The following is a 24,128-nucleotide window of genomic DNA, read 5'->3' on the forward strand; positions in this document are numbered from 1 at the left end:
AGAGGTGCTATCTCAGCCTTCCAAGTAGCTGGGATTATAGGCGTGCACCACCATGCCCAGTTAATTTTGGTATTTTATTTTATTATTATTATTTTTAGTAGACACAGATTTCACCATGTTGGCCAGGCTGATCTTGAACTCCTGGCTTCAGTGGCTCTCCCACCTCGGCCTCCCAAAGTGCCGGGATTACAGGCATGGGCCACCGCGCCCTGCCTGACCTGAATTTTTATTTGTTTAGAAAACATCTGGAAGTTTTCTATTGGTTTGCGTATCTGTGTACAAGTTCTCCTTTTTATACTTCTTTAGTCTCTCCTCCAATGTTAAATACTTTTCAAAACTCAAAGAATTTTGTAAAATCTAATACCCGAATGAAGTATCCAATGCTTTCTCTCTCTGCCATTGAAAGACAGTTCCCAATAGACTCTATGACTTAACACAATATACTTCTGAGATACTTTAATTTGGAATACAAAAAGATTGGTAATAAAATAGATTTCTCTTTGTTTTCTGTATTTTAAAACCTCTTGTATAGTAAAATAAAACAGAGACACAGATAACCACAGGAAATGTAGGATTTGATGAATTATTTAAGCATAAACTCCTGTAACCACCACTCAGGTCAATAAATGGAACTCTACCAGCCACCACGGAAGTCTCCGTGTGCCTCAGGCCAATCAAACACCCTCCTTTCCTTCAAAAGTAATCATGTCCTGACTTTTATAATAATCCCTTTCTTCTATTTTTTATAGTCTATTCCTGAACACTACAGCTTAGTTTTCTATGTCTCTTAAACTTTACAGGTTTTTACTCCATCTCTTTCTTTCTCTTATTATTAATCTATTGAAAAGCCTGAGCCATTTGACCTTTAGACTTTCCCAAAGTCTAGATTTTGTTGATTACATACATATGGTACTGTTTAACATGTTCCTAAAATTGGTTATTAGTACTACCTCCAGATTGTCTAAAGTATAAGCAAATCACACCAATGATTAAAAATGCCTTGTATAAACCTCATCCAGCAGTTAAAGCCTAGTTTAGACTAAGATTCCTAGTTCAACAAATTCAGCACAATTAATTGCTCTAATGGAGTCACATGGCATAGCTAGAATATATGATCAGTCAAATATAATTTTAAATATTTACCTTAGGAATACACTCTATAATTTTTATTTTACTGAACAACAGCCCTAAGTTCCCTTTTTTCCTTTTTTTATCTTTATCTTGAACTAATACTAAAACAAGTTTTTTGTTGTTGTTGTTGTTTTCCATCCCTAAAAAATTAACTAACATACACCAAAATACAGCAGGCGGGGCATGGGCAAATGTGTGTGACAGGGGAAAAAGTCAACACTCGATGACTTGACCTGTCATTACCCACAGCAAGGCTAACACACACACACAGACACACACACACACAAACACAGAGCCAAGGGGTGGCAATAATTAGTGTGCTTTAAGTCAGGGAAGATGAGATGATGGATATATTATCAAACACAAACATATGAGGCAGGAGACATGTTAAGTTGGAGAAAATAAACTGACAGTTTATTTAAAAACAAAAACAAACAAACAACAACAACAAAAAAAAAAACACTTGCTTCCTTTTGTCATTTATGACGCCCGTAACTCCTAAGGATATAATGTAGGTAAAACTGATATGGTTCCTACGACCATGGAATTTTCGGTCTAGCGGGGAGGCATGTAGTAATCAAATAATCAAAGACATATACATATTTTAGCAAAGTGTGGTAAGTGCCAAAAAAATGGGTTCAAATGAAATGAGAGTTAATACAGGGGAATAGACCTAGAATAGAGAGTTAGGGAAGGGTTCCATGAAGGATGGAGGTTTGAGATTAGATCTTGAAAGATGAGTAGGACTTAACTAGCGGAAGGTTGATGGGGACATACTAGGAAAGAAATATAGCAAAGGCTATATTAGAAAAAAGTCTGATCTTTTGAGGAACTGTTGCAAGAAGAGAAGAATATGGTTCACAAAGGGAAGAGAGGGGATGTGGTAGACAGTAAAGCTAGAGGGGCAGGCTGGACCACACAAGACCTTGTAAAACATATTTAAAGCAAGAGAAAGCCTTTTAAGCAGGTTTCTGACAGGATCAAATTCTTACCTGAAAAACCTCTCTCTGGCTGTGGTATGGAAAACAGGCTGGAGTGGGCCAAGAATAGATGTGGGAGGCCTCAGCTAGGAATGTGTTATAGTAGCCCCAGCAAAAAATAAAAGGCATCTTGTAGTAGCAGTGGAAGAGATGGAAGAAAAATCAAAACATTTGAAAAAGGGTTAGGGAGAGTAGATGGCATTTCCTATAGTGAAAAACAACATCACAGAAGAATTTCGGAGCCTTAAGACTGTTTCTTAAGGCTCCAAAATTATAAACAGTGCCAGATCAAGTCACAGAAGTTGGGCTGAAAGAGCTGAGTAGGGTCATTCCACCTAGGCCTGCAGGGCTGTGAACACTGGTAGAAACACAGAGAGACTCCACATTCTCCCATTCTTAACCACTGTGCTACACTACAGTAAGCCACAATTTCTTCTATATCATGAAACAGTAGTGTGGTATCATAGAATGAGCACAATTTTTTTTTCCACCCAGACTTCAGTTTGGGCACTAGATATACTATTTACAAGCATTGACTTTGGGGAGGTCACTTAAGGTATTTTAGTGTTAGTTATCTCAGGTCTGAAACAGGAATTTAAATTTAAAAAAATTATTAAAGATGCCTTCCTCTGTGGCTAAAACATAGTTGACATACAATAAATGAAAGTTGAATGAATACATAGATATCTCCATTGCACAAGTTTAAAAATCTTCTTACATCAGCGTTTGTGAATATAATGAACCTGTGTCAGTACAGGTCGCTTATTTCTGCAGCCTGGCAAATAAAAATGTGGGCAGGGAAAACAAAATGGAAACAGTGAGGCCAAGTTACTAGGGCTATGATTTCTCCATATTCCAGTTATCACCTATCCTGACATAGCTGCATAGAAAGAGAGAAAATAACTGAATCCAAGGCATGGCAAGCTAAAAAAACTCATTCCCTTCTTTTTTAAACTGTTGTAGATGTTTAATGCTAAAATGAAGGTATCAGTAGGCTTTATAATCAGTTTTCTAGGGAAATGGAGCCATTTCTAAATCCCACCTTGAGAAAGCCAAAAGGCCAAAAGGAATGTATTCTTAGCACAAACTTCAAAATGGAATTTTTAAAACCCAAAAGGAATGCAAAGCTAAATTTGTTTTCATGAGAGACTAACTGCTAACTGGAGATGTGGCATTTAAAGCATACACCATGGAAATGAGACTGCATGAATCATGGCTTCTTCAGGCCTACTCAATCCGCCCCTGACTGACAAGTCCGACTTCATTTATTTAGAGAGGGTCCCTTTGATGAGGCAATTCAACATATGACTAACTGGGAGATTGAGAAAGAGTGAAGGAATGATATTTCCAAAACATGATAGCATTTTCCAAGTATGAGTGATTGAGAAAAAATATATATGTAAAGAAAGAGAAAGTTGAGGGTTTTGTTTACTATTTTAATGAAATTGAATAACAAGAATAGAATAACAAGATTTAGGACAGCAAAGGGAGTCTGTGAGAGTTTTCCCAACAACAGTTCAATTAAATTAATATTTACTGCAGGCCTACCATGTGCCTGATGCTGAGCCCACAAAACAAGCACCTTGAATTAAGGAGTTTATGTCTGAGTCAGCCAACACAAAACAGTTTCTTCAGTGCTGAAATAGAGCTATGTAAAGAAGGAAGAACAGAAATCAACTAATTTTCCCTGGGGTAGGAGAGATCCACTGAGGAGATTATACTAGTACATACTTTTGAAAGTCAAAGAAGGGTTCTCCGCTGGGACCACTTAGAAAATGGCAGAGGAGAAAAATTTCCATTCCAAGAAAACCTGTGTGCACCCAAAGATAGAGTTTGCATTCTCCCAAGACAGTATAAATGACTAAGTTCTCCACTGAGAAGAGTGGTCATGCACTTGAGAGGCTGTACATTTTAATGGAAAAAGTACTGGACATTAGCTCTCTGGGCGAGTCATTCAACCTCCTTGGACTGTGGTTGAGAGTTGAAACTTGGAATCTCAAAGTTCCCTTTTAAATCTAACATTCAATGATTGTGTCAAGATCCAGAACTACAGAGCTAGAAAGATTCTTACCCATCCTATCTGTCTTTCTCAGGATAGGGAGGAAAAGCACTAACCACATTGATTATAAAAACCCTTTCAGAATATCAACATCAAGGACCTCTCTATTCACGGAAAGAATGAGTTATCCTTCAGCCTCCAGAACAGCATTGTCTAAGAAAAATATAATAAGAACCACAAATGAGAGCCACATATGTAATTTTAAGTTTTCTGGTAGCCACATTGAAAAAAGTGGAAAAAAACAGGTAAGACCAATTTTAATACTATATTTTATGTAAACTAATATATCCAAAATATTATGAATTCAACATATAATCAAAGAGAAAGATTAATGAGATACTTCACTTTTCTCATACTAAATCTTCAAAATTCAGTATGTTTTTTACACTTACAATGCATCTCAGTTCAGACTAGCAATATCTCAAGTGTTCAACAGCCACATGTGTCCAGTGGTTACTCAAGGGTGTGTCTTCAGAAGCTGCTGGATAACCCTAGGGACATGACATGAGGGTTTAGACTTGACATTTATTGTCATGGCTGAATTTGATACAGATTTTTAAGGCTTTTATTCTCAGAAAGTTTCTCCTGTGAGTAGTAACATTGCCCTTATTTACACCTCATCAGAAAGAAAGACTGGGAATTAGTTTTCACATTGTGTTGTAGGGAAGGGTGGGACATCATTGAGAAAAGAAGGAATCTACCATTGACTCAGATTTTTTTTATGTATAAGACACTATGGAGGGCTTGTAAGATGGGATGCTAGTATCTATCATATAAACAAAGATTTTGTTGAAAAACTTACATGCTTTCAACACGGGCTTTCAACATATAAGTTTTTCAACAAAATCTTTGTTTATATGATAGACATTAGCATCCCATCTTACGGTTGAAGAAACAAAGGCTAAGACTGGCTAAATAACTAGCTCATGATCACACAGCTGGTAAGAGGTAGAAATAAATTCAAACCCAGGGCTATGAGACTTAAGTGGCAGGGTTACTAAAGCCAACTCTACTTGTTCACATGTAATTCCACAGCAATCATGGTCTGAATAGTCCAGAAACCTGAAATGTTTTTTCCCGTCTTTGAAACCCTGAATCAAGGCACCTTTTAACCAGCCTGGGCTAAATCTTTCCTAAATAGTATTTGAGGTTTCTCTCTGTTCCTGCTCTTCCTCAGCTAAGCTACAAACCCGTTTTGCTTATTTCTTCATAAGATTACTGAATCAAAACCAATTCCAACAGCTTTCCCTTGATCTTTAAACAGAGGGGCAATGTTTCCACTCTTTCTAATTATCATAGCTTTTATATAAACTCTCAGAAAGAAAAGTCTGCAGTTCTGGAAGACAGAATTGTGTGTATAGAAAGACTAGCTTTGCCATTTTCTTGCTATGTGACTTTGGGTATGCTAATTTGCGTTTCTAAGTTTCAGTTTTAGAGTATGTTTAATGGGGGAAGTAACCCTCACCTGACAAGGTTTTTATAATGATTAAAATAAATAAAAATTAAGAAATTTCTAGCATGCAAAAGGCAATCATTGAGTAAATTCTTTTCTTCTGTAATTTATTCTGGTCATCTATGGCCCAATTATGTACTACAGCTCTTTTGACACATTTTGATAGGTGGCATCTTCCCCAGGAGTAGTATCTATCTATCCGAATAGGCTCAGTAAGAATTATACATGGAAACAGGATCCCAGGGCTTTTACTACTCAATGAAATTGCAGTGAACACGATAGACATTGTATGTGCATTTTTCCTCTGGAGGATATATTACCCCTTAAGTTCAGACTATATCAAAAATATTCTGCCCAGGATGTTCCCGTGAGATATGATGGCACTGACCATCCCTCTTACCCAGTCAAAGCCCTACATCCTGCCTCTGGCCATTTCTGTTTTACAGGCTCTGCAGGTTGTGCTGCACTCCAGGGAACATGGCTTTGTTTAGCCCCGAAGGAGGGGATAATGAGGGGAGAGGTGAGAATCACCTAGTGCTGTAAAAATCAATGTTATTGACTGCTGGACAAAAGGAAAAGGAAAACAGCCTTGCTGACTGCAGTGGACTAGAAGGAAGGGAGGGAATTGGAGGTGGGAAGCAGATCTTCCTAATGAGAATGGGCAGACATCCCTGACTGAGTGATTAAAGATCAACCATCTTGTCTAACCAACCTCTACCCTCCTTCAGCCTCTACTGCTCCAATCATTTCTGCAAAACTATCTTCTAAATTGTCTATGAAAATAAAAACAATGTTTTAGGCCTAAGGGAAAAAGTGAGTGCTATACTGGTGAAGCTTCAATTTTCTTTAATGTATTTTGAACTTTTCTTATCTGCTATTTTCATTACCTGAATTTTCTCTTGAACTAGTCAACTGCTTTCCTAGAAATTTTATTATAAAAGTTTTAGACAGATTTTACTTCAAATTAAATTAAATGTAATAATTCATTATTACCCATTACATACAGACACAAATAACATATCTTATTAATGACTGTGGCCCTTGTACAGAATACAGTGTTTAGCCCATAAAAGAGACTCAATTACTGTTTACTTTTAACAAATGAACTGGAAAAGATATAGAATTCACATTCTGGTAAAGAAAAGCAGATATAAACATCTCCAAAACAAGGGATATACAAGTGTTACACTAGTAATGCAAAGCGTATTAAGTGATACACTAGAAGTACAAAGTAATAAATTTATAGAAAACAAAGAAGTTCCATCTTAGTGAAGAAACTAGATGGCAGGGTCTGGAAGGACAAGACAATTATTATATAGTGGAAAGGAAAGGTAAATATTTTTCTGCACTGAAGTAACAGATTAAGCAAAAGCAATTAGAATGAAAAATAATTATTAATATCTTTATAATGTTCTAGAATTTACAAAGTAATCCCACACGTTCTATTGTTTATGCTTTATAACAACCCAATAAGGTGCAATGTTAATACTTTGTTGTTTTAGGGGACCTTTCATAGACAGAAAAGATTATGTGGAGCTCTTTTAGTTTGTGAAATTCATATTTAATTTGTAAAGTTATAAATTCAAAAGCCTATATATTGCCTTAACTTTTAAATTTCTAATTCGTAATGTACTGTTTTACTGTATAAATCTATCAAGCTTTTTACAATTCTTCATTAAGGGAGTTTTATGACTTAATTATATCCGATTAAATATTTAACCTGCTATTATAAATTTAAATATTAAAATTTTAAAAGCATTGTTATCTAACAAAAAACTTCTTAAGCATTTGAATCATTCTTTTAAATCTAATAAATATTAATAAAACAAAGTGTGAGCATTTTAAGCTTTCTTACATGTTCCAATACAACTTACAAATGGTAAGTTTTAAAATATCTTTAATCTTAAAATTGCAAGTCAAAATCATTTCCTTAACATCCAAACACCAATCTGTTAAATGCTCTAATCTGGCAAATTATCTTTAAAAACACAAATATATACATATATGTATGTAAACGTGTACACGTATCTTAACATAAAAATATTAATTAAAAGTTTACTTTCCTAAATCTTTTCAGGATTAGTGACCTCTGTGCACCAAAGAAACAATTATGCAAATTTTGTGATTGGTTTCCCAAGCAATTTGGGGAGTGGTTATATTTAGATGATTACTGTTGTATATTATGTAGAGGTCTTGGCTGGGAGATCTGCAACTGCTGATATTGCAGTTAATTTTTCTCATCTCCTCAACTGTAAGACTAAGCATCATTTTATCATCAATATCCCAAAATTTTACAAAGGAACTAGGTTCTAGCCCACGTTCTTGTCTGTCGCCCAGGCTGGAGTGCAGTGGCGCAATCTAGATCTTGGCTCACTGCAAGCTCCGCCTCCCGGGTTCACTCCGTTCTCCTGCCTCAGCCTCCCCAGTAGCTGGGACTACAGGCGCCGGCCAGCACGCCTGGCTAATGTTTTGTATTTTTTAGTAGAGACGGGTTTTCACCATGTTAGCTAAGATGGTCTTGATCACCTGACCTCGTGATCCGCCCGCCTCAGTCTCCCAAAGTGCTGGGATTACCGGCATGAGCCACCGCTCCCAGCCTTTCCTGAAATATTTTAACATCTTCTGAATGAATCCTGCGTATAGCTGGGGGTTTTTTATCTAACACCTTGCTCATGATACAAGGTAGATCCTTATCACTACCATTTTAATTACACCATCTTGAAATTAAGCATCAGAAAAACTGATTTGCTCACCTAGAAGTATTGCAGACTACTTTGTAAATGGAGATGACAGATTTTAAACCCAGGCTTTCTACCAAACACCCCAGTTTTTCCACATCTCCTCTATGGCGTGAGCACTGGATGGAAAGTATAGCTGGAATTGATTCTGGCTGTGTGGACTGAATGGAAGTGGCAGTAGGTCTCGCAGAAGGTAATGATGGAAAGTGACTGAGGCCATCATGAGGATGAAAATTTCGAAGGCAATGAGAAACACATAAGCTCTTGAACAGAGAAATGGATGGCCAGTTCTTATCTGTATCTAAGAAAAATAAGTCTGGTGCCAATATGGGGAGGGCAAATTTGGAGAGGACAGAGGGAGATTAGGGAAGCCAGTCACAGTGTTCCCGGGGCAATACAGTGAGAAAAAATGAGAGCCTCCACTGAGGAAAAGAGAGGCAGAAAGAGACAAAGTAGAAGAAATTACAGGTAGATTCTACAGGATTCATGGATTAATTAGCTCTCCATGGTCTCTAGAGAGTAAAAATGATTTCAATATTTTCAATCTAAGTGCCTGGGAGAATAGTAAGGAAATTGTCTCATTGGCTTCTGTTTAAAAGAATCATTAAAAACCCAGCTCAAAGCCATTATGTGGCAGGATTAGGTGTTGAGACAGTGTTAGGAGACTAGCTAGACAAACTTTTGCATGAAGTATATATTTTTTTCCTCTGTTTGAACTACAATGGCAATTATCCTTTTGAAATTCAGACTCACCATATATATTTTTTTTCCCAGCTGCATCGCATTTCAAAAGTATTCCAAGGTTACACTTGAAAGCTTTCTATCCTCTGCTGAAAAGTAATGGTCCAAGAAAAAACAATGCTTTCAGTCCCTGCTTACCTGTATTTATGTACTTTTCAAAAGAGAATAAAAGAAGCTTCCCTATTATGCAGCCACTTAAAAAGAAGCCTATGAATAATAATTGATATGACAATGTTCTTATGACATAGTATGAGCAAAAACACATGACAAATATTACATCTTAATCCAATAGACATGCATTCATATACATATATAGGAAAAAAATATACATTTCTATATATGAATAGCAAGGACATGAGGAAGTATACATTTTTGTCCTTTTCTGTACTTCTACAATTTCTATAATAAACATGTATTACTTTTATAATATTAAAACAGTTGAAAATATAATGTATTCTGACCCACTTAGAACTGATTCATTAGTTTACTTTTCCTAACAAGTCTGAAAAAGTGCAGTTTATAAATGAGTCAACTAAACATTCAACACAAATGCAAAGGGCTCTTTTATTTGCTCCAAGATTCAGAGGTTCATTTCAGAAATTTCCCTTACTCCCTCCCATCCAGGCTCACTGTAAACTCCTTTGCGCCAGTTTCCTCTTCCAATGTAAGTACCCCTTGGAAAACGAATTAGACACTTCTAAAATAAATAAATGTATGTATACATTTTTAAAGTTGTAAATCTAGTTATACCTATAGAAATAACAAATAAATTTAAAAATTCAAGATAAGGCTTCCACTAGTCATCTAACTTTCATTTTAAAGAAAGGTATTTCCCTGGCTTCTTTCAAATTCCGCCTATTTTGAAAGTGCCAAAGTCTAAACAGAAAGAAAAAACAAAACCTTCAGCTGAAATTTGAGAAATATTTAAGGCCAGACCCTCCCGGGGTCAAATGACTTTTTATTTTTTTGTCTACTTTTCTCTAGTCAATTCTCAAGAGCTAGGTTCTCCAAGACTCAGTACAATACCACTTCATCCTGGGGAGTTTTATTACCATATTCACGGCATTAATACTAAGTGGAGATTTTAGCAAATAGGTTTCTTTCAAAGGATGTTCATACTTCAATTTGTTACGAAGTCTTCTAAGTACAAGCATCCCCACCCTGACCCCAGATCCATGGGAGAATATAGGTTATTAGGCCCACAAGAATTCTTCTGTGTCCTAGTTAATGAAAGAAACTGTGACACACTCAAGTCAGGGGAACCTGAGATCTGTTGAGCCACTAAATCTAGTAAGCGAGAGGAATGCCCAGTGAAGTCACCAAAACCAAAAGGATGCAAAACAGTCCTTTCCAGGCACTGGCCTGTCCTAAGCATTGGTGCCTGAGCCTGGCATTTATTGTGGTTCCACCAGTTACTTGCTGTGAGGCCTGGAACAAGGCACTAAACCTCCATAGACCAGTCCTTTCACTTGTAAAAATAGGTTTAACAGAAAACTTTCTCTTGGGGTTATTGTGAAGATGAAATGAGTGGTGTACACAGTGCCTGACTCATCATAAATACTAAACAAACGTTAGTTATTGTTATTAGGAATACTGAGGTATGTAGGTGGGTAGGCTAAATCCCAAAGGCCAGGGCCAGGGAAGTAAGCACCGAACTATGAATTCCCAGATGAATATGCGAATCAGTAAATGAGCCAGGCTATATGGAGAAGCCCTAGTGTTGGCTTCTTAGTGTTGGCTGACAGCTGTAATTCATCATCTTTTCATTTGCATTTTCCTAATTGACGTTGTATTTTTCTTAAGGCAGAGAACATGTTACAGTGTTTTTCAAATTATGAGTTATGACCCATTCTATGCCCCTTCAAAGTCAATAAAGAAGGTTAATCAAGGAATCTTTTAAATAGGTCAATATGAATTGTATTTCCCCAATTATTTTTCTGATTACAATACATTTAGTTAATCTTGACCGACATTATAAAAAAGAAAGAAATTGTTAAAAGTTGGAATGGAAAATATCACAATGCATAGCTTTTGGTAAAAGTAAGTATTGCTTTTTAAAACACACTGAGTTGCAATTTTAAATATATTTCTTACTACATGTTGCAACCCAGCATTTGGAAAATCTTTGGATCTATATGTTACTTAGACAACTATTAACACATAGCAATTTCTGAACACACTTGAGAATTCCAAACATATGCTATATGACAGTGTTTTCCAAACTTGTCCTCTGAATGATTTACCTAGGGTCATTTTCAGATTCCCAGGCTGCTTTCCTAAGATTCTGATGCTGGAAACATACTATCATAATGAACATTAGAGAGAAAATTAATTAGAAATTAATTAATTAATCTTAATTTTTCATTAGAGAGGAAATTTCCTTGTTGTACATCTATTCTTATTTGGTGGTACCCCATCCAATCCAAAGAAGTACTTTATAAAATATTTCCAGTTATTTGTATTTGAATGGCTAACATTCATTCATTCAGTCCATTATTTATCAAATATTTATTAATCATTTGCCATGTGCAAGGCAATGGGTACAAAAACACATATAAGAGACACAGTTCCTGCCCTCAAGTAGCTTACAGTTGACTCATTTAAGAACTAGGGCAGCATCCCCTGGGGATCAGAAGAGCTGAGACCAAAAGAAAATGAAATCATGAATGTATATGTATGCTTCAAGTCTTGGGTAACCTACCTTCTACAAATGTTCAGAGGATTAAAAAGCAGTAAAATGGCATGGTAATTACTCATCAAAGTATTTTTCTCTAATTAATACAGCAGAGCTGAAAACCCACACTCCATACCTAAGGAGGACTCAATATCAGTGTCGAAAAAGATAAGATAGATATCAAAAATTATAATTATCTACAGAATTGAACAACTTGTCCCCAGTCCCACTGGCACCAATCTGATCTAAGTTTTCAACATCTCTCCACTGTTTTACTGCAGGAACTTCTACCTGGTCTCTCTGCTCCTGCCCTTGCTCCCTCTTTTCAACATAGCAACCTGAGTGATCCTATTTAAATGTTAGCTAAATGATGTGACCCTTCTGTTCAAAACCCAGCTGGCTTCCCATCTCACTGGGAAAGTCCTACATGATCTTTTCACTGTGACATGTTCTTGACCATTCTCTCTTCAGCCACACTGGCTTCTTAGATGTTCCTTAACATGCCAGGCAGGCTTCTAGCTCAGGGCCTTTGCACTTGCAATTTCTGTTACTTTTTCCAACATGTATATTTTGTTTACATCTTTTAGGTCTTTACTCCAAGCCATATTCTCAGTGAGACCTTCACTAACCATCTTATCTAAAACTCTAAACCAACCCATCTGCCAATGCACACTTCCAATTTTCTTCCATGATTTTTTGACTTGGCACTTATCACTATGTACTATGTATTTTATTTAACTGTCTTATTTTCTACCTACCTCACTAGCATATAAGTTCTATGAGGGTGGAGATTACTGTCTGTTTTATTTTATCCTTTATTTATAACACCCAGGTCAGTGCCTGACCCATAATAGGTACTTACCAAATATTTGGTGAAGGATGAATGCAGAATACAAAAGAAAGCCTCAGGTCTGACTCTGGCCAACATGTATTGGAAAGAAGCCAAGAAAAGGAATGGCAAGGTCATGCCATGTAAGACATATGCAATTTTATTGTTTACTGAATTCCTTACCTAATTTTAAAAAAAGATTTGAGATGTCTGTAATGTATTCATTATAGTTTTCATATCTATATTACCTATTGAGATAGGTTGTTAAAAAGGTTTCCAGTGGAACAGACCTGGTTTAGAAGGTGAGTTGACTCGCACTTAATAGTTGTAATATTAGGCAAATTATTTGTGTTTCCTAAACATTAGTTTCCTTATCTATAAAATAATAATGATCAAAATGCACAAATCTTATGTTACTGTGAAGCATTTTGAGAAAATACATTCAAACTTGTTGATGTAGTCCAGGGTTCACACTAAGAGTTTGACAAATGGTAGCTATTATTGTTATTGTTCAATGTGCTGTTTTATCCTTTATTTATTAACTCCTTGTTTAATTTTTTAAGTTGCGAGTTAATGGGCTTTGTTAGAAATTTTAAACCTAACACGTTAAGTAGGCTTAGGTATTATAAACCCAATATACTGAACTGTTGTCCAAATGGCTCACAACCATTTGGAGACCATACTAAAGGAGTTCCATAAGGAACTAATACATTCTGAAAGAGATAGTTATTCCCTAAGAGGTACCATCTCTGACTCGTTATGAGCCAGAGGTGTTACTCGAACTGTCCACACATTCTGATTCATAATTCCAAGTTCTGCCTACAACAAATTATGTGTTTATTAAAAGCATCAATATGTGGGATGCATCATAGGATCTAGCAAAGAGTAGGTGTCAGCAGCATAAGGAGACAGAGTTTCTGGAAGTTTCCTTTTCAGTTAGTCCACTGATCATTTTTTGAATCCCTAAATACGAATAAACTGTAAGAAAAAAATTAAGAAAATAGTTTATAGTTCCTGTCTTCAAAATTCTTAAAATTTTGTTGGAGTGAGGGAAATACCCAAACATAAGCAAAATTAACTACCAGTGTAAAATAATAATGCAAGTTATGATATAAGGCAGTAGAAGATGAATTGCCATAAATGATGGAGAAATTGTACTCACTAAGTTAAAGGAGAGATAAAGCATTGGAGTTAGTGTGACTGGGTTCCAGTCCTTGGAATATAGATATAGACACCCTATACCATTTATTAAAGGAAGGAGAGAATTTAGGCAAATATGGACAATGCAGAGAAAGGATTCCCATCACAGGAAAACAATTCTAGAAAATGATCGGGCAGAAAGTGGGGGAGTTTGGTAAACAGCGATTTCACTGAATAAACCTGGTGAAAATTAACATGATAAATGTCTGAATTCTAGAGTGTTTAGGCTTCAATACATTGTTTTAGTGTGAATTATTGATTCCCTCCAAACTAGCTCTACAACCTGGTTGAGCAGATCCAAAAGAGTACGTGACTTAGTTTAAGTGGTTTGCGATTGGCAAATCCAGTACTATTCAAACTGAAGCCTATATGACTTCAAAGGCTACGAGGTTTTTTCTTCCTTTTTTTCTTTCTCTCAAAATAATTTAACCAGCATTAACATAAACAATGTGAAAAGAAGCTGAGTGAATAAAAAAGAAATCTGAGACTCTGTTAATGCATTCATTTAAAGTATCTCTTGAGTACCTACTATGTACTTACCATTCTTCTTTGTGCTGACGATATAAAGGTGAACAAAACAACTAGAACTCCAGGTTCCATGGAGCTAACGTGAATATGCATATGTGTCATTGTGATGGTTATTATGGTGGGACAGGAAATATTATACCTAACTGTGTTTCTCATTACTTATAGATATATTTTACTTGAGCTCAATTTCTAATGTGATTCTTACTGAAGGCAATTCTGAAGCCTTACTGTCACTTGGCGGTCTTTACTTTTCAATGATAAGTTAAATTGATTGAGTTATTACTATAGTCTAAGAACTTTTTATAGTGTTCACATGCCTTATCTAACATACTACTTATAATAGCTAAGAGCTATTATTATAGCTCTTTTTACAAATGAGAAAAAACTAAACTTTCTTAAGCTATGCAATAAATGTGGAAGACAAGTTCAAATGTAATTCTTTTGAAATCCCAAAAATCCATACTTTAAAACCATTCTGTTACAGTCTTTTTCTTAAAAGTTATTATATTTATGCTAGCAAATTTTAAAAATAAAGGAGCAGAATTCTAGAATTTATGCAGTAGGCAGCAGGATTTACTCAAAAGAGTAATAAGTCAACGCTCAAGAGATTCTGCTCTGACACACTGTGGAACAGAGTAACTAGTCATTTCCTCTCCCTACCTTAGTTTTCTTACCTGTGCTATAGGTCTAATACTTGCAATTCATATTTCAGGGATTGTGGGTTTGTGAGTATACATGTGGGTATGTTTGTAGTAGCAATGAAAAAAGGGAAATGGTGAGATGAGGAAGATAAAATTATTTCAAAAATTATCATCAGTATCATTACCTTCAAAAATAGATTCATTTCCAAAGACAAAAATGATACAGACATCTGATGCAACAAGCTTCCTGTATATTTTCTCATTAAAGAGGCACTTTTCATATAATATAGACAATTTCAGATGGAAACTAAACTACCTGTGTACATGATGATCACATTGCTTCTTTTTAGTGAGCAGACTAAACTGTTCTAATCATATTTTGTAAAAGTTAAAATAAAACCGAAGCCAATGTAATATGAATCTTTATCAAACTCTATTTAAAACTAACAGGAAAACACAGGACATAAATAATGGCCATTGATTAGAAGTTTTCATTCATTTCATTTCCTTCTGTTGAAAGCTCTCCTAGAAAATAGGTAGCAAAGTAACACAATTTCCAAAGAGTTAAGATTGTGATGACCACTCAGTCAATTCTCACAGCATTGGTTTATCTTTCCTTTATGATTTACCCCATTATTTCACTCTTCAGCCTTGTAAGAACCCATGTTCTAACCATTTCAAACTATTTGTAGCTCTTTGAAGTGCTCTGCGTCTTAGCTTTGTGCTTTGGCCAACTCCCTTTACCCAGCATGCCTTCCTTACTCCAAGATTCTTGGCAAAAGTCCATTAGCTGTCAAGATTCAACTTAAAAGTGACCTCACAGCAAAACCTTTCTTGATTAGTCCAGGTAAAAATTAGCCTGTGATTTTGTTTGTTTGTTTTGTTTACTTGTCTCTTTCTCCTACAATAACACCCTGCATAGATGTCCATTATGGGTCAGAAATACTTCAAAGCATTTATTTGTTTATAACCTGTGTCTTTTTCTGACTGGAAGCTTCTTAAAAGCAAGCACTGTTTCTATTTATCTTAGTTTCCAAGACTCTAGCATAGAGCATAAATCATAGATGTCATTCAAAAAATTGTAATAGATGAATGAATAAATTGTGACCCAGGAGTCACATTCTGATGTCTGTAAATATATATGTGTATGTGCGTGTGTGTGTGTGTGTGTGTGTGTGTGTGTGGACTTGTTTCATAAAAACATATAAAATATCTTAAAACACCACTCTCAATAAAATTATTTATTATATTTTATAAAGGTCTAATTAACAAAAAAGTTTATTCTAGAATAAAACATTGTGACATTAGTGGTCTATTGTGTGCAAAGAAAAAAGAAAAAAGACAAGAAATGTTTCTATCCTTTGAATTTTAACCACCTTGAAGTTTTGGGTAACTGTAACAAGAATCATGTTAAATCATGGCAAACATGAGAAACTACATACAATAAGAGAGAATTCGGCAGAACCAATGAAATAAGTAGTTCTTGTAACAATAGAAATAAAAGCAAACACTTTTAAAATGTAATATAAATAAACTAAAACAAAAATCAAAATAGATAAAAATATTAGATGAGACTTTATTGCACTAATGTGATAAAATAGCAGACCACAAATGAACTGCAAACTCTTTGGCAAAACTTGCTATCTCAGAAAGACAAGATAACCCTAAAAAATTATGAATTATTTAAGGAAGTGCAAGAGCTAATTACTGAAAAGATAGAAGCATAATTAAAATTAAAACTAATCTGCTCAAAGGAAGGTTATATATGCATGTGGCAATGCATATGGTCTCAATTTCTATCAATCAATACATAAGAAGTATCTATATCTTAGTACAGATTAGCCAAAGTACTAGGAATTTATTATTCAAAAGTAATCTGAATTTAGTTAAGATATTGTTAGTGAAGCTTTTATTACTTTGCTTATGAATTTAAATGAGAAAAATGCAAAGCTAAATTCATAAAGACAACTGTTAGTAAGTTAGAGTAAAAAGAAATTTCCCAAAGCCCATTATGAAAGGAACTTTGGACTTAAGTTTTCCTGCACTTCCAAAATATAACAAATGAAATAGCAAAACAATTGTTTTATTTGTTTTATCTCTTTATCTAAATTATTTATGGAACTTCCTCTGAATAAAGTACTTTTCTCCTTTCAAAAAGATGAGGAGGGAAAACATTTACAATTTACTGAGTTTGCAAAACAATGCATGTCATACCCATACTTTGGAACAGGAGATGATAATTGAGAAATCCAAGAGGATATTTGGGCACACTTTTCATATTTTTAATTATTTTTTTCATGTTGTTTACTCTCTACATCTTACACATGGAGGAAAATTGACTACTAAAGTTCATTTTAAAAGTAGCAAAAAGCAAATTCTATAGAACTCTGCAAAATGATCCACAGAATGCTTCCAGGTTGTAGTGGTAAAAGAATTGGTCAGCAAAACATAAATACTACCTGTTTGAAATTCAAATAGAAAATAAAAAAGCTTACAAAAGAGTGAGCAGCGGGAGTTCTTTAATAAAACTTGTAAACACAGAAAATGAAACTTTAGTATCCAGACACATTAAAACACTCCCCTAGTAAAATAAAGGGGGAAACACTTTATATTGACTTAAAAAAAAAAAGATTCTTATTCTAGGTAGTCTTAACTGCCTCTTAATTTTTTTTCTCAAAGGCAATCACTTTCCTTTTGGACTTCCTTCTACAAGAAATATAAGCTCAAAATGTTAACCAAGGATGTAATTCCCTTAAATGATGCAACTGGAATTCCACAGCTGGTCTGGCCGGCTCAGTGCTGAATGAACACAGTGTCAGAACACCTTCTCAATAATAATGCCCTGTTCGTGACAGGGGGTAAATCTCCCAAACTTGGGCTCAACTTCAGAGGCTCATTAGCTACAGCAAGTGAATGTCAGTGGGGTGACAACAGCGGGACAGCAGCACCCACGCAACTGAAGCAACCAGCCCACCCAGAGCTGACGATTTGTATAATCAATATCACCAATTCCCAGTGAAAATCATTTGTTGATATGCACAGGATGGTCAGGTGTCCCACAGATCACATCTAATGCCATTACAGTCACTAGATTTAATCCCCCGGCTCTTAAACAATTCAGCTGCAAGAACACAGGAAGCTCACAGCACTTTTAAAAGAAAGACTAAATCATAATTCAAAGCATGCTCTATAGCTTTTACCTTCTCTGATTTCTTGGTTCTGGCCTACCTAAATAATTTTCATCTTTTCCTCCCCCCTCTCCACCCCCCAACTATGAGCGTGAACCTGAATTACAAACAGTTAAACCTGAAGGTCACTTCACAGCAGCGTTCCAACATGCTCCCCCAGCGAGGCTGCACGGCAACAATAAAACAAAGCCTTTGCAACCACCTGTAATAATCTGACTGCTCAGCCAGCAATCCGAAAAGTCCTGAAGCTACACAAGGTAGACATTTTCTGCAGCTGGTTTAACATGTATATTGTGCCCAGTTGCCGGCTCGCTTCCTCTTACCTTCACGTTAGTCCGGAGTGCACAGTAACATGCAAAGAACATTGCAGTAAATAAGGAGCATATGGACCGGTATTCAGCTTCTCAGCACAGCGCAAGCCCCACACACACGATCCTGGGCATGTGCTACTAAAGAGCATCCGTTCCCTCTGTCAGTTTGAAAATGCATTGATCTCTGTTTTCTCTGACTACAAAACGACATGTCTTGAAGGCACTGAGTGAGAGCTCAAAATCTCTTCATTGGCTATATATAGCATTATGCCCAGTAATTTCAATTAGATGAGAATTCAGCGTCTGAAAGTTAAGACCTCAGTTGCTTTTCCTTCTAGCATTTTAAATCACTGGATTAAAAAAAAAAAAAGAAGGAGGGGGGAATGAGCTCACTCAGGAAGGAGGGGGGGAAAGGTGAAGAATTGAAATTTAACCAATGAGTTACTCATATTTCTGGAAAGCCCTACTGTTATCCTATTAAACACTTTACAATGGGATCGCATCAGGCAGACTGTAAATGAAGAGGAAACCTTTGGAGGTTTAATATGAGCTCTGCACTATATTCCAGGCTATTCTGGTGCAGCACCCTGTTTGGCAAATACTACAAATCACTGCAAACATGTCTCATTCTGCTTCTCCATGTGGAATAGGAACAGGACCAAAGGATCATTGTCACATAAAGTCCCCTAAAATGTGAACTGGGTTCCTCTGGGGTGATCTATGGTTACAGGGCTGAGAAGTACCACCTTCTCCTACTTCCCTGCCCTGTTACATCTTTTAGGGCTATCTAAAGTTGCCAGACTCCATAATAAAACGATGTGGTCAATTTTCCAAAACTATGTTTTATTGGTAAATGACAATCAGTAATGAGATGGGGTTGAAATGGAAACAGAAGATTCCAGGGGATAACATAACCTCAGATTCAGTAGCAACTGCTGCTGAATGTAAAATGTTCAGCAGGCTCCGGAAGGGAGAGAGCAAGAGAGAAAAATAAAAGCTTCTGCCCCTATAAATCCATAAGGAAAAAAAAGAAAAAAACTTAAAAACATCCATCAGAGCCTTCTGTCTGTTGTCATTCCTGCCAGGCACCGGATGCTGCAAATTAACTCAATTTTTATTTAATCAAAAGGACAAAGTACAATTTAGGGTGCTATACCCTTATTTCCAGCCTTGGGAAGCCCTAATTCTCAGCTAGAATTCTAAAGCTATCTGGCAAAATGCAAGCAGAAATGAACAGTTCTCACTGCAGCAAAAATAGTGGGAGGAAAAAAAAAGTGGTTATGTCTTTGCCACGATGCTCCCCATCAGCTTCCAGCAACAGGGAAGATCAGCATAACTCACTAGAAAAGCTGCAGTGACTTTTAGGATTTTCTTTAATATGTTTTGCATAAGCCACCTCCCCTCTGGAGCCTGCAGTGGTGCTGAAGCACCATCAGAGTTACTGGGCATTTCTCCTGGGCAATGAGGTGAGGCAGCTTCAGGAGGAAGCAAGGTATTTAAGGGAGAGAAATTAAAGGAAGAAGAAAAGCAGGATTTTCTATTTCTTTCTTAATGACAAGCATTCAGAAAGTGTCGTCAGTTCTGACTAAATAGCTATTTTGGGCTGTCATTGTTTGTGCCTTTTTTTAGGAAGAAAAAGGCAATCTTATCCTAAGCTGGAGATCCTTTGGCAACGTAAGAGAAGGCAGCCACTTATTTTGATTTCCAGTTCCGTCTGTCTTAGGAGCCTAGGTAATTACAAATTGTAAGCACTTACAACACAACCAGTGACTTCCAGGACATTAAAAAATCTACATGGATGCCCAGCTCTCATCCTTCCACAATTTTTTTTTTTTTTTTTTTTTTTTTTTTACGGACCTTAATGCAAAACTGAGCATTTCAGTTAATAACACTTTCCCCTCTCCCAAGGTTATAGCAGGTCACATTTCCTGCAGCTCTTCCTAATAAATGAACCCAAATATAACAACTCAATGCCATGGAAAACATAGGAGAACTTAAAACTGCCTTTCTCCACTGCGGATTCAGAGGAATTTTAGAAACCTACTTTATTCAACCTGTGAGTAAGTACCATTTTCTTTTCCATTAGAAGTGGGAAAAGGAAATTTACATATGTTATTAATATTATTTTATTTAGTAGTTACCGGGATATTTGGATGGCCCAGGAGAGAAAGACCAAAAAGAAGAACGGGAAAATGTTACAAATCTCAGAGCAGTTCACAAGCAAGGATTAAATGAAACAAGTCACAAGTGAAAAAGTACATGTAGGATTCCCTGTCAAAGCAATCAGGGAGAACTTCTAATAGGGCTTTAGATACCATTGTAATGTGTATACATTTTTTTAAAAAAGGCCCTTAGCCTTAAAAACTTCTTTAAAACACCTGAGTATACTTGTCTAGCCTACAAAATCCCAGGGCTATACCTGTAGATTTACTGCCTAATTTTCTTAAGTGGACTAGGGTAGCCAACTTACTACTGTCATTTTATAGATGCAGGAAATGGGGCATTAACTACAATGGCAATGTCCCACTAAAGGATATTCCATATTTTTAGGCAAAGAATTCAACAGAACAGTATATCTACAAGAATAATAATATTTGCTATAGTAGAAGAAAGTTATAACTGCCCATACATATTTTTGTAGGCAATAGAGTAAGTCTAGGCTTCCATACTGCAAGTGAGTAGTCCTGGAAAATCACTTCCATGCCAGATTCCCATTTGTAAAATGAGGATAATAAGTATCTCATAGTGTCCAATGAGAATATTAATGATGAACTCTGCCATCAAAATAAAGTCTGGATGGATCAATTATTCAAGTATAAAAACTGAAACTGTAAACATATTAGAAGAAAACACAGATTTGGTTTTGTATAATATTGGAATAGAGAAGCCTGAAGCTGTGCAGGAAAAGATAGACAATTGTGACTATATGAAAATATAAAACTTCTCCTTGGGTAAGTTATACACAATGAAAAACAACAAACTGGGAAACTATTTACAACACATTCCATGGGAAATTGTCTTAACATACATAGAACTTTCATAAATCACTACGAGAAAATATAAAACCGAATGAAGCAGTCAAAGGACATGAAGTAGCAATTCATGAAAAGACCACAAAACACATTAAAAATGCTAAACCTCATATTTAGGAAAAAACATAAAAGTTAGAAAAGGTTATTAAAATTGACACATCAAGTATTAATGGAGATGCATTGATTGGTAAAAACTTTTTGGAAGGTAATTTGGAATTATCTATCAAATATTTAAAAAAGCAAATTACGTTTGATGTAGTGATTCAACTTTCAGGAATTTATCCTAGATGTATGTGTGTGTATGTATATCTAAAATATCCATCAGTTTGGAATTTATTTTTTAAAATTAGTTTATTCATAACATAGGAATATAAGAAATATATACACATATTCTTATGTAGAAAAATATCCAAGTTATACATAAAATTTTATGTAAAAATAAGGTTGCAAAAGAGCTGATATTGTATGAGGGTATTTATATTTGTATATTTACATACATTTACATATATTACATACATTGTATATTTACATATATTTGTATATTTACATACATTACATACATAGGTAGAGGTGTAGGGGGGTGTGTGTGTGTGTGTGTAAAATTTTAACAGTGTTGCTATTGGCTTAGGAAGGGATGCATGACACTTTTCATTTTATACCGCTCTACTATAGGAAAATCATTCACAAAGAACAACTTATCCAATTATCCTGTCAGTAAATGAGAGAAATAAAGACATAGGGAATAAGTAAATACTAGAAACTGTGAGGGGATTTACCTCATTGTACTCCATGAGCAAAAGTTAGGGAATGATTGTGAGAGGAGAAATAGGAATCTATCCGTTTCTGAATTGATCTTAGATCTGAGTGTCTCTCTGAATGTGAACATCTCTCGGTAATGCATGTAACTCTAGTGTGTATGTATGCTGTTTTTAAAGTATGGCCCTTAAATACAAACCAACTACTTTATTTGATTCCCAAATGGAAAAAGTGGCTATTAAGAAAACTTGACTAGTTGATTTTCACCTTATGCACTGAATTTAAACCTATCTACATATATTTAGTTTGTATTTTTAACAGTGGACATGTAATACTTTAAAAAATACAACCTGGATTGTAAAAAAGAAAAAAAAATCATTATTAAAGCAATACACAACTATTATTTGTTACAAATATAATAACAGCAGCAACCTCTTTTAATATGGACAAATAATTCATATTGCTAAACATCTTTTCCCTAATCTATAAAATAAGGAGTTTGGACTATCTAGTTCTTTCTTATAGGTAGATAGAGTAGTTTTGTTAGGTGCCTTGCTTTTTGTTTTGTTTTCTTTAGATAGGACAAATTAGGAATGTTTATATGTTAAGGATTCTCTAGGTTGCACTACAGGTCAATTAAGTCAGAATTTCTGAGGGTGGGACCCAGGCATCAGTATTTTACAGGGTTCCCCAAGGGATTCCAATGTCCAGCTAGGATTGAGAATTACTGCCTTAGAGCAGGGGTCAGCAAACTGATTCTGTAAATGGCCAGATAATAAATATTTCAGGCTTGTAAGCCATACAATCTCTGTCACAACTACTCGATTTTAATGTTGTAGAGAGAAAGCAGCCTACATAAATATCTATTTAAACAGACAATATATAGTGTGTTCCAATAAAACTTCATTACTGACAAACATTAAAATTGAATTTCATATAATGTTCACATATCAGAAAATATGGTGATTTTTTTAACCATTTAAAAATGTACAACATTTCTTAGCTTGTAATTTGCCAACCTTTTCTCTAAAGTCTAGAGCAGTGATACCCAAAGTGCAGTCTTTGGGCTAGGTGCATCACTGTATGTTAGCAATTTGTTAGAATGAGAAATTCTCCATACCCCAGACCTCTTGAATCAAAAACACTAGGTATGTGGCTCAGGTATCTGTGTTAACAAGCCCTCCAGGTGATTTTCAAGTAAGCTAAGGTTTGAGAATCACTACTCTGAAGGAAGAGGAAAATTGATGGCTTTGGCTCTCACAAAAAAAATAGGAAGATATCAACTCCAGAGCACAGGTATAAAAATTAACTTTATAGAAGAGAAAAGTACAGAAAACAAAGAGAAGGTAATTTCTGTTGTAAATGAGATAATTTTAGAGTGGAGCCTAAAGATTCTGAGATGGATGCCAGTTGAGAAAGGAACTATATAATACCTGATAACTTAGAATCCTTTCTGTCTTAGAAACTCTAAGAGCTCTTGGGCCTTTGAGTTAAAAAAACAAACAAACAAAAAAAAAACAGACCTTGGTTTAAATTCCTTTTCTCGCACTTGCCAGCCGTGTGACCTTGGGTAACTTACATAACTTCTCTCTACCACAAAGTATTCCTCTATAAAATAAAGATAACAAATCTACTTCATAGGGATGTTGTAAGAAATCAAATATATAACGGGTGTACACTGCTAGTCCCATTACCTGAAACATGGTAAATGTAAAAGTGGTAGTTTTAGTGAAAAGAGAACTGAAATGATAGAGGTAAAGGTAAAGGTAAAAGGTGCTATCATTCCTCTTGACTGGCTTCTTTTAAATACCTAGACGATTCTTTCAGGGGTTTGTAGATCACCTAGGACTTCCTTAGTATTTCCAGT

General features: G+C 35.5%; 1 protein-coding gene across 3 annotated transcripts in view; it reads right to left on the reverse strand.

Annotated features, from left to right (window-relative positions):
- DLG2 (discs large MAGUK scaffold protein 2) overlaps nucleotides 1–24,128 on the reverse strand; it is a 2,095,027-nt gene that overhangs the window by 1,333,777 nt on the left and 737,122 nt on the right. The window contains exon 1 of one of the 3 annotated variants that reach the window (XM_017850883.1): nucleotides 18,486–18,830. The exons of the other annotated variants lie outside the window; for them this stretch is intronic. Within the exon in view, the coding sequence (XP_017706372.1) occupies nucleotides 18,486–18,527 (42 nt within the window). The 5' untranslated portion in view covers nucleotides 18,528–18,830. Of the gene's footprint in view, nucleotides 1–18,485; nucleotides 18,831–24,128 lie in introns of those variants that run through there. 3 annotated transcript variants of the gene reach the window in all.

The sequence above is a fragment of the Rhinopithecus bieti genome, unplaced genomic scaffold (genome assembly GCF_001698545.2).
Source record: "Rhinopithecus bieti isolate Rb0 unplaced genomic scaffold, ASM169854v2 scaffold_30846, whole genome shotgun sequence".
In the NCBI taxonomy this organism is placed as follows: domain Eukaryota; kingdom Metazoa; phylum Chordata; class Mammalia; order Primates; family Cercopithecidae; genus Rhinopithecus; species Rhinopithecus bieti.